Source organism: Hermetia illucens, chromosome 3 (assembly GCF_905115235.1).
Source record: "Hermetia illucens chromosome 3, iHerIll2.2.curated.20191125, whole genome shotgun sequence".
NCBI lineage: Eukaryota > Metazoa > Arthropoda > Insecta > Diptera > Stratiomyidae > Hermetia > Hermetia illucens.
This window is the reverse complement of record NC_051851.1, coordinates 10,612,795-10,622,926: the sequence shown is the minus strand read 5'-3', so window position 1 is coordinate 10,622,926 and position 10,132 is coordinate 10,612,795. Positions and strand designations below refer to the sequence as shown.

General features: G+C 36.8%; 1 protein-coding gene across 18 annotated transcripts in view; it reads right to left on the bottom strand.

Moving 5' to 3' along the window:
• Positions 1–678: 678 nt before the first annotated feature.
• The window catches only part of LOC119652455 (heterogeneous nuclear ribonucleoprotein R), a 217,325-nt gene continuing 207,871 nt past the window's right edge, over positions 679–10,132 (bottom strand). For 10 of the 18 annotated variants that reach the window (XM_038056606.1, XM_038056603.1, XM_038056605.1 and 7 more), the window contains one exon: positions 679–3,819. In XM_038056606.1, the coding sequence (XP_037912534.1) occupies positions 3,641–3,819 (179 nt within the window). In that variant the 3' untranslated portion in view covers positions 679–3,640. The remainder of the gene's footprint in view (positions 3,820–10,132) is intronic. The other 8 variants (XM_038056601.1, XM_038056618.1, XM_038056616.1 and 5 more) reach the window with 6 other exon arrangements.

Genomic DNA, 10,132 nt, shown 5'->3' with positions numbered 1-10,132 from the left:
AGCATATGGTTTACTGGATGGCCACTATAACATATGGGGTAGTGGCTCTTCTCTAGGAAACCGGTCTCTGTCCAACGCATCGCTTGCAACATGGTTACATCAACCTTATATTGGAACAGGGTGTCTGCTAGCTGCTGAGCAGCATTCGGTCTGTACAGGGAGCGCACGTTCCATGAGAAAATGCCGGGGTTCGTCGTTTTAAATTCCATCCTATCCGAGGCTCCATCTGTGGCTTCGTGACATCGGTTTTCCGTGTTCAGCCCTACCCAATCCCCAACCTGAAGGACCAGTTGGTATAATTTGTCCCGTTTTTAGGCGCGGGAGACTCTTCTTCATTCTTCTCCGTCTGCAGTTTTTCATTAAGAAAGAACTCTCAGCGGTCTACACGTGGAGGGTTTGGTAGTAGAGCTGTTGGTGTTACTTCAGCAGGTATTTCCCTGGTTTTATGCTCCATCGTCGAGCCCTAAGACTTATACTACCCTTTGACCGTCGGTGTTGACTAGAATGGTCTCATATGCATCATCATCAGGCTTTATGCTTCATCGTGTGTACCAACCCACGTTTCGCCCTGGGACCTATGCTACCCTTTGACCGAGAATTCAACAATAATCCTGAAAAGTAAACAGAATACCAGGAAGAAGTCCACTGTAGGAGACCGATACAAACAAACGTACACAATTGATTTTTCCTCTTTTTATTTCAATTATTTTTTCAGTTTTTCTCTCTCGATATACATACATGCAGACTATTTCAAATATGAAATCAAAAAATTACTTTAGAGATATTATCGGTAATGTAATTATGTGTTTGTGTTTGTGTGTGTGTCGAGTGAAACATATTATTTTTCCTTCCAATTCAGTAGCGGTTCGTTATATTTCATATAAATCTCACGAATTTTTCATATATGGGGTTTTATTTTTAACTGTTTTGTTTCCATTCTCTGTTGCTGTGTGTGTGTAATTTAATAACTTCTTTTGTTTTGTTTTGTTTTTTTTTTGTTTGTTTGTTACTGAATTTTGTTAAAGCGACGTTACCCTAACGGACTGCTCATTTTTTTTCTTCTGTTTATTTTTCTATTTGTAAGAGATATTTTTATTTCTTCTTCTAATTAATTAAATATACAAATATGTAGTCTGATCAGATTACTGTTTAAAAAGAACAAAAAACTATATAAGAACAGAAATTAATTAAAGAAAATTAGCTTAAGTGGTTTTTATTTTGCAAAAAGTGGTTGAATGCTGAGTGTGTGTGGGGTGTGGGTGTGTATGCAAACTATTTTTAAAACAAAGTATTGTATCTTACGGGATCGGTTGTTATAGGTGAAAATCGTGGATATTAATTCTTCAATTTCGATATCGACAAGGATTCATGGTTGAGCTGATTAGTTGAGAATTTTTCACGGATTTTTCTTGCTCATTAAATATTGTCTTTCATAATGACTAATATAACGTACAAATTACAATTACATACTTCTTACTTTCATCTTCTTTTTTTTTATTAATCATACCGATTTTCATACTTTTTTAATATTAAAAACTTGATCCTATATGTATAAATATAAAAAATTTAGAAAACTTTTTAAAATTTTCCTTTTGATCACAATTTTGAGTCCAAAACAATATATAATTGGAGGAAAATGGCATTGACAAAACGCTCGCCGTGGCGGCTTACTTTTATTACGACCCGCACGAGTCTGAAGCTCCTCTTTCCCCAATCTACGCGTGTTTTTTTCTTATCATTCGTATTTGAAGAATTCTAATTGTTCTTTATTACATCTAAAAAATTGGTTTCAAGTTGCTTTTCTCCTTTTTCTCAATTTAAATAAATTACGACCAAACAATAAAAAATTTCATATCAAATATTATAATTTTATATATTTTTAATAATTTGTAATAATTCTTTAATTATAACCAATAACATTACGATCACTATTATAATTTATTCCATCAGTACGTTGCTTTTAAATCGTTTTATTTACTTTTCGTAATCAATGAATGAGATATTACAATTATTCTTGATAAAGTCCAAAAATCAATAAATTTTACTTGTTTCTGCGGCAATTGTCTGTACAATTTTTCACATGCTTGCGTGTAGTTTTTCAGTTGTGTGTGCTTTACAATACAAAAAAAAATAGAGAATAATTATCAGTCGATGGAAAATAAATGTTATGCAATTAATAGATATACATATAATAATTGTTCCTCTCTATAATAGTAAAAAAAGTAAAATTTAGATATTACTAAACTGACAGAGTTAAAATAAAAAATGGTGGTGAAAATATCGCGCGAATTATTAATTTGTTGGTGGTGCGGCTTTCGCAGCTCCCTATCGATTTTCTCTTTACAATTCAACCTAAAATTGTATCTAAATTAATCTTAGTCTAAGTTACATGTTTTATTCACGGACAGCAGAATTCATGACGATGGCTATACCAATAACTAGAAAACAAACTATTGCTTTTCAACAATTGTAAGTGTGTCAAGTGTACGCAACAATACGGGTTACACTTTCCAGGGAAGTATTTTTATATCTTTTATCTCTGTATGCATGTGCGAAATGAATGTGATGATTATCTTGGAATACGGTTCTAATTATTTTCTTCCTCTTTATATAAAACGGTAGCCTATTTAATTCAATTCTATCGAACAATTACGAAGACATGTTATGGCGAATATCAATGGTTCTCTGGTTGGTATTATTCTTTACATATGAAACGAAAAACCAAAATACTCCGAACAGGACAATTATAACGACAAACAAAACTTAATAATTTTCTCAAAAAGATTTCAACTAAATTTAAATAAGTTAAATAAGAACTTGAAAATGAGAATGCAAAACAATTAACCGAATGAGATTACAATATAACAAAATCAAATGAAAGATAAAAATGAAAATTTCAATAATTTTTTTTGGTTGTGCTTTCACCATTACTAATTTTAATAATTTTTTTCTTTTTCAAATTAAGCGAACTATTAAAATACCAAAAACATAATAAAAGTACATAAAGACGCAACGAATCGAAGGGTCGATGCAAAAACACGTCGGCGATTTTTTTTTTACTTTTTTTTTTGTTAATACGATTTTTTGCCCATTTTTTTATTTTCGATCTTTTCAATTCTAAGACCCTAGCGTAAAATTAAGTTCGCCATTACAAGTTACATAGTTTTATTTTTCGTTTATATTTTAATCATAAATCTAAGTCAAAAGAAGAATCAAAAAATAATTTTAAATTTCAGTCATTTTCATTTCATCACTTCTGATTATTTACATCCTAATTACGAATACGACGATGAAGTTTTCTTTTAAATTTTTTTATATAGAATTTTGAATCCTATTAAGTCCTAGTCACACTTTCTAAATTGTTTGTTTTATATGTGTTGCACACATTGTAAAATTCTTCATAATGGAAATATTAATTTAAATTTGACAAAACTGAGTGTTTGTGTATGTGCTTAGATTCCTAAATTGAAAAAAGAGAAAAAACACTTTAAGGATAATGTGAACTTTCGGTTGTTCTCGATGCACTTATTATTTTTTTTCCCATTTCATTATATATCACATTATAATGCCGGCTATTTTAGATGTTTTACTTCCGAATTCCGGTCTGTTGTGTTCTTTCGTCTTTTTTAACTTCCCCATCTTAACTCCATGTTGGATAAGTATCGGTATACCATTGTTCGCCATTTGTGCCCAAAGGTTGTTGCGGTAATGGTTGACTGCCCCAATTTCCACCACCATTTCCTATGATACCGCTTGCATAACGTCGCTTTGAATCTCCAGGATTTGGGTGACCTCCATCGAATTTACGTTTACCGACTACTAAAACGTTTATGTACGAACGTAGTTGGTGTGAAAAGAATGGAGAAATAGAGAATTATATATGTTAGATTAGAACAATGAATGGTTTCTTGTTTATATTTTCGTAATATTGTCACACGGTCTCAAGGAAAAATTTGGCAGAAATTATTTTTAGGCTGTGGAAAATTACTTTGATTAGGATGATCTTGTGTCGCGGAGAGTAGACCTGCAAATATGTAGTCATCGGAAGAATCTTTGGTTCAGTGAAGGAGAGCGATAGGTAGAGAGTTGAGGACATACAAAATTGTAACTTTTACACAACGGCGCCTCGCGATAATGGAGAGAAAAATGTTGCGTTGCATATGTTACGTAACACGCTATGATCACATCAGAAATGAGGACATCCGCGATGGGGTTGCACTGATCGAAAAGAAACTGCGAAAGAAGCGTCGTCATCGATCGTAGGTACATGTAATTCACGCTAATGAAAAGTCAATTGCTAAGATTGGTTTGAGTATCGAAGTCGATAGAAAACGACCAAAAGCTCCAGCAATATTGGCTTGATACTATAGATGATTATTTGCGAGGCACACATGATTATGATGAAAGTGGGGCAATCGATCAAGACGTGCGGACCCTGAAGGCTGAAGAAGAGGAAGATACGAAAGACCACAGTTTTTCAAATTATTAAAAGATAGCATGTCCAAAATATAGAGGGAGATTCCTCGAATAATTCTTCTTCAATCCAGTTAAAGCTTTTCAATTCCACCGTGAATGTCTACGTCTACAACGGATGCAGTTGTCCTAGTAGCCAACACAGCTAAGACCACACTTGACAAGAACAAATGTTGTGCAGTGATCACACTTGATGTCAAAACGCCTTGAATTCCGCTAGATGGAGCAAGATGATACTTGAGTCCCTAATCAACTTAGACGTGGCGAAGTACCTGATGGGTATTGTTGCCGACTTCCTAATCCTGTTCCAACTTCCTGCTGAATCAGATGAAGGAATGAAATTATACCAAATGACATGCGGAGTTCCACAAGGGTCCGTACTAGGGTCATTCTTGTGGATTATTATGTATAACGGAGTACTGACCCTAGACCTTTCAACTGGTGTGGCTTCTATTGGTTTCGCGGACAACATTGGTGTGACGGTTGTTGCACGCCTCTTCGAAGAAGTCGAACTTTTTGCAAATGAAGAAATCCTGGTTAGAGAATGCTGATCTACAGCCCGCAGAACATAAGATGAAAGTAGTCCTTATTACCAAGCGATGAAGATCAAAGTTGGAACGCAAACAATTCATTCCAAGCCTGCGCTTAAGTACTTAGGCGTAATGCTTGACCAGAGGTTAAACTTCAGATGTGGAGGGTGCAGCAACCAAGGCATATAATATCGGAGCGCTGGTTTTGAGAATGCTACCAAATATAGGTGGCCCAAGGCCGAGCCGTCGACACCTTATTTCGAAGGTGGTCTGTTCGATCCTACTGTATGCAGCCCCAGTATGGGCAGATGCACTGAAAAATACAGCAAATATGAGAAAGATAGGAGCTGCGTGTCTCATAAATGTACTCCGAACATGTTGCGCTTAAAGAACAATATCCAATAAAGCAACTTGCGCGATTACAGTAATGGTGCCGATTGAGATTCTGGCGAAAGAAAGACAACGACTTTACGATCGATTAGACCCGGATACCCGACAGCTTTTAGGGATATGGAATTGGTGGACCTCGGCCCAAAGTCGAAGTGTCTGAAGTCCCTTACTAAGACAGCCCTAAACTGGATTATCGGTTGTTGCGCCGTTGATGATGATGACAATGGGACCAAACTACAAAAATTGGAAGGAATAGTCAGCCATCAAATGTCGCCGGTTGTAGATAACTGATGAGAGTGATCCTGTAAGACTGCTCAAACGAACGGTTGGCGACATAGAGGAATGAATATTTGTCATTGATAACGAGAACTAAAAATAGATAATAGCAAGTAACCGAGTATCAAGGTGAAAACAATATTATTGCAAAAGATGGTCCGTACAAACTCAGCCTATGATCGAGGGAGGCTCACAAAAGGGAACTTTGGGAGAAAGGAAAAAAGAAAGAACCACTTGGTTTTCTTGTAAAGTAAAACGCCATTCAATTCAAGAGTGCCCCAGCAAGTCGGCGTATGCAGCCAAACTAGTGCAACCACAGGATGAGAGAAATCGCTCTTAGTCTACCCTATGACGCTGAATGGAAACTATTATCATGAACAATGTTTTGTGAGAGGTCCAGGAAGAATTCAGCAGCTATAAGTAACAGGCCTACGAATCTGAAGTGAATGATTGACTTAAAATTTAATCATGATGAATATTCAAGGATGCAGTAAAAAAGAAGCATTGAATATAGGCGCTGGCATCGTGAACATAAGCCCTGAATCCAATGAAAGACTGATAAACTTGTTATCGCTGTGTAAAATATAGACAGATGGAAGCAGTTGATTTATCATCAATTGGATGAGGAACCCGGGACTCATGTGGTGAGTTGTTAGGATTGATGGCGTTAAGAATCCAACTGTATCCATTGAATGGTGTACAAGCTGCTTTGCTAACAAAATAGAAAATTGGGTTCCATTAACCTAGCCAATTCAGAGAAAAAAATGGAAGTGTAGACCATATGGAAAACAATGCATGCGTTATACATTTCAATGTTAAGCAGTTGCGGAAACCATTTTCACACGTTGGAATATGGACTCCGAAATGGGGAATGTCGTTTGGTGGTCAGAGATTTTTTTTTTTCCAGCACAGAATTTTCATGTGGTAAATTGAAGCAATTGACAAAAACTCACTGGGGAAGAGGACAACTGGTCCTCGAAATACCGGTATATGAGGAATATAAAGAACTCATTATTCGGAATTAAAAAATAATATTTGTCTTTTTTTCATTATAAATAAGCCGAAAAAACGACACACAAAATGAAATAATTTTTCGATCGATTTATCATAGCACATTTATTCGATGTAATTCTCAACAAAATGGATTGGCAGAAATAACGATTCAGTCACAGAAAAAACGGAGGTATACTTGAGGATGCCAGGCTAGACGAGCTATTTCAGAAGCTTCAACAGCTATTCTTTCTGTGCAAGCCATATGAAATATCGATAAAAATTTTTGAAAAACGACTGAAAATATACAGAAACAACGCCTTAGGCGAGTACCAAAACCGCCTCAGAAATAGAGGATATTACCACAGATCAAATATTTTCAATCAAACAAGTACTGGAGAAAAATTCCGAATATGACATCAACGTAATACGAACTGTTACTGCCAATTGTATTTAATTATATAAAATATTATTTGAACAAGGACCCCTTTCGAAACTGATTCGCCTAACATAAGCCGCTATGGAAAATACAGAGTGCCAAGTTAGCTTCCGATTAAAATCAGGACTGGAACTATATACTCTTCAACCTATTCGTGAATTCCTCGTTGGTGATGTGACTTGAGTGGATATATGGGGCTGGCTGTTAACAGATTCTGTACAGTAGTAGCGTACGCCATCGATGTTGACATCATGATTGGATCACTACTTAATATAAAGGATGTATTCCAAAAAAAGGGTTCAACTTCTAAAGAGACCGGTATGATAGTTAACGAGTCAAAAACAAACAAAAATGAGTGTTTCCAACCGGTAAAATATTATAATTAGCCGTGAAAACTTTGATCAAGGAAACCAATTCGCCTATTAAGGGATCTCATTTTCATTAGATGGCAACGGAAATACGAAGTAAAACAGTGAATTATCCCAGCGGGAATAGCTTCTACACAGTCCTGGCCACATTGAAATCAAGACTGGTCCAAGAAAAATTGCATATCTACAAAATATTACAATACCGCTGGTGTTGCTCTATGAATGCGAAACGTGGATTCTGCTGACGCGAGGTTGGGAGTCAAAAGATGAGAAAAATGATGACAACAAAGTCGACAAAATTAAAATATAAAGAAAAATCGTGACTAAGGATAGAGAAATCATGACACCTAGGTCAGGGAATTGTTGACACTAAGGCTGGAAAAACCATGAGATCGGAAAAAATCATGAGATCAAGATCGGAAAAAATCATGAGATCAAGATTGGAAAAATCATGAGGTCAAGATTGGAAAAATCATGAGATCAAGATCGGAAAAATCATGAGGTCAAGATTGGAAAAATCATGAGGTCAAGATTGGAAAAATCATGAGATCAAGATCGGAAAAATCATGAGGTCAAGGTCGGAAAAACAGGGCCTACACCGGAAAAATACCAAGTCCAAAGTTGGAAAAATTACAAGGCCAAGTTTGGAAAAATTATGAAGCCAAGATAAGAAAAATTATGAAGGTCGAAAAAATCATGAGGCCAAGGTTGAAAAAATCATGAGACCAAGGTCATGAAACTAAGATCAGAAATTAGGGCAAGATCAGTAAAACTACGAAGGCAAGGTCAGTAAAATTATGAGGCAAGGTCAGTAAAATTATGAGGCAAGGTCAGAAGAAAAATTATGACAACAAGGTCAGAAGAAAAATTATAACAAGGTCAGAAGAAAAATTATAACAAGGTCAGAAGAAAAATTATAACAAGGTCAGAAGAAAAATTATAACAAGGTCAGAAGAAAAATTATAACAAGGTCAGAAGAAAAATTGTGAGATCACGGCTAGGAGAAAAATTGTGAGGTCACGGCCAGGAGAAAAATTGTGAGATCACGGCCAGGAGAAAAATGGTGGGGTCAAGGCCAGGAGAAAAATGGTGAGGTCAAGGCCAGGAGAAAAATGGTGGGGTCAAGGTCAGGAGAAAAATGGTGAGGTCAAGGTCAGAAAACTTGTGGCGTCAAGGTCCGAAAAATTGTGACACCAAGGCCAGGAAACTTGTGACACCAAGGCCAGGAAACTTGTGACATCAAGGCCAGGAAACTTGTGACACCGAGGCCAGGAAACTTGTGACACCAAGGCCAGGAAACTTGAGACGCCAAGGCCAGGAAACTTATGATGCTAGGGACAGGAAAATTGTGATGCCAGGGCCAGGAAAATTGTGATGCCAGGGCCAGGAAAATTGTGATGCCAGGGCCAGGAAAATTGTGATGCCAAGGACAGGACAATTGTGATGCCAAGGACAGGACAATTGTGATGCCAAGGACAGGACAATTGTGATGCCAAGGTCAAGAAAATTGTGATGCAAGGCAAGGAAAATTGTGATGGCAAGGCAAGGAAAATTGTGATGGCAAGGCAAGGAAAATTGTGATACCAGAGTCAAGAAAATTGTGACACCAAGGCCAGGAAACTTGTAATGCCAAAGCCAGGAAAATTGTAATATCAAGGGCAGAAAAATTGTGGCGACATGGCCCATGTGAGGCCAAGCCATTTCACTGACCTGACTGCACTGACGCCAAGGTTAGGCAAATGATGACGCCAAGGTCAGGCAAATTCTGGCGATTAGATCAGAAAAATTATGGTCAGATAAATTGTGACGGAAATCAAGGAAAATTATGACTGAAATCTGGGAAAATGTCGACCAGAGTTGCCCAAATTACGACCGAAGTCAGGAAAATGATGATCATAGTCAGGAAAATGATGATCATAGTCAGGAAAATGATGATCATAGTCAGGAAAATGATGACCATAGTCAGGAAAATGACGACCATAGTCAGGAAAATGACGACCATAGTCAGGAAAATGATGACCATAGTCAGGAAAATGATGACCATAGTCAGGAAAATGATGACCATAGTCAGGAAAATGACGACCATAGTCAGGAAAATGATGACCATAGTCAGGAAAATGATGACCATAGTCAGGAAAATGATGACCATAGTCAGGAAAATGACGACCATAGTCAGGAAAATGATGACCATAGTCAGGAAAATGACGACCATAGTCAGGAAAATGATGACCATAGTCAGGAAAATGACGACCATAGTCAGGAAAATGATGACCATAGTCAGGAAAATGATGACCATAGTCAGGAAAATTATAATCACAGTCAGGAAAATTATGATCACAGTCAGGAAAATTATGATCACAGTCAGGAAAATTATATTCGAGTACAATGGGCCAACACGCTCAGAAGCTGTAGCTTCTCCCCCACCATACACACATATACAGGAAAATTATGATCACAGTCAGGAAAATTATGATCAGAGTCAGGAAAATTATAATCAATAAGAAGGAAATGTCCACCGAACTTAAAGAAATTATAACCGAGATCAGGGAAATTGTGGCCCAGAGAAATTATGAACAAGGTCGGAGTGATGATGCTTCGGACATCCGATTGTTTAACAAATGTCAAGGTAATAAAAATTGTGAGCGAAGTTGGATCAGGACAATTAT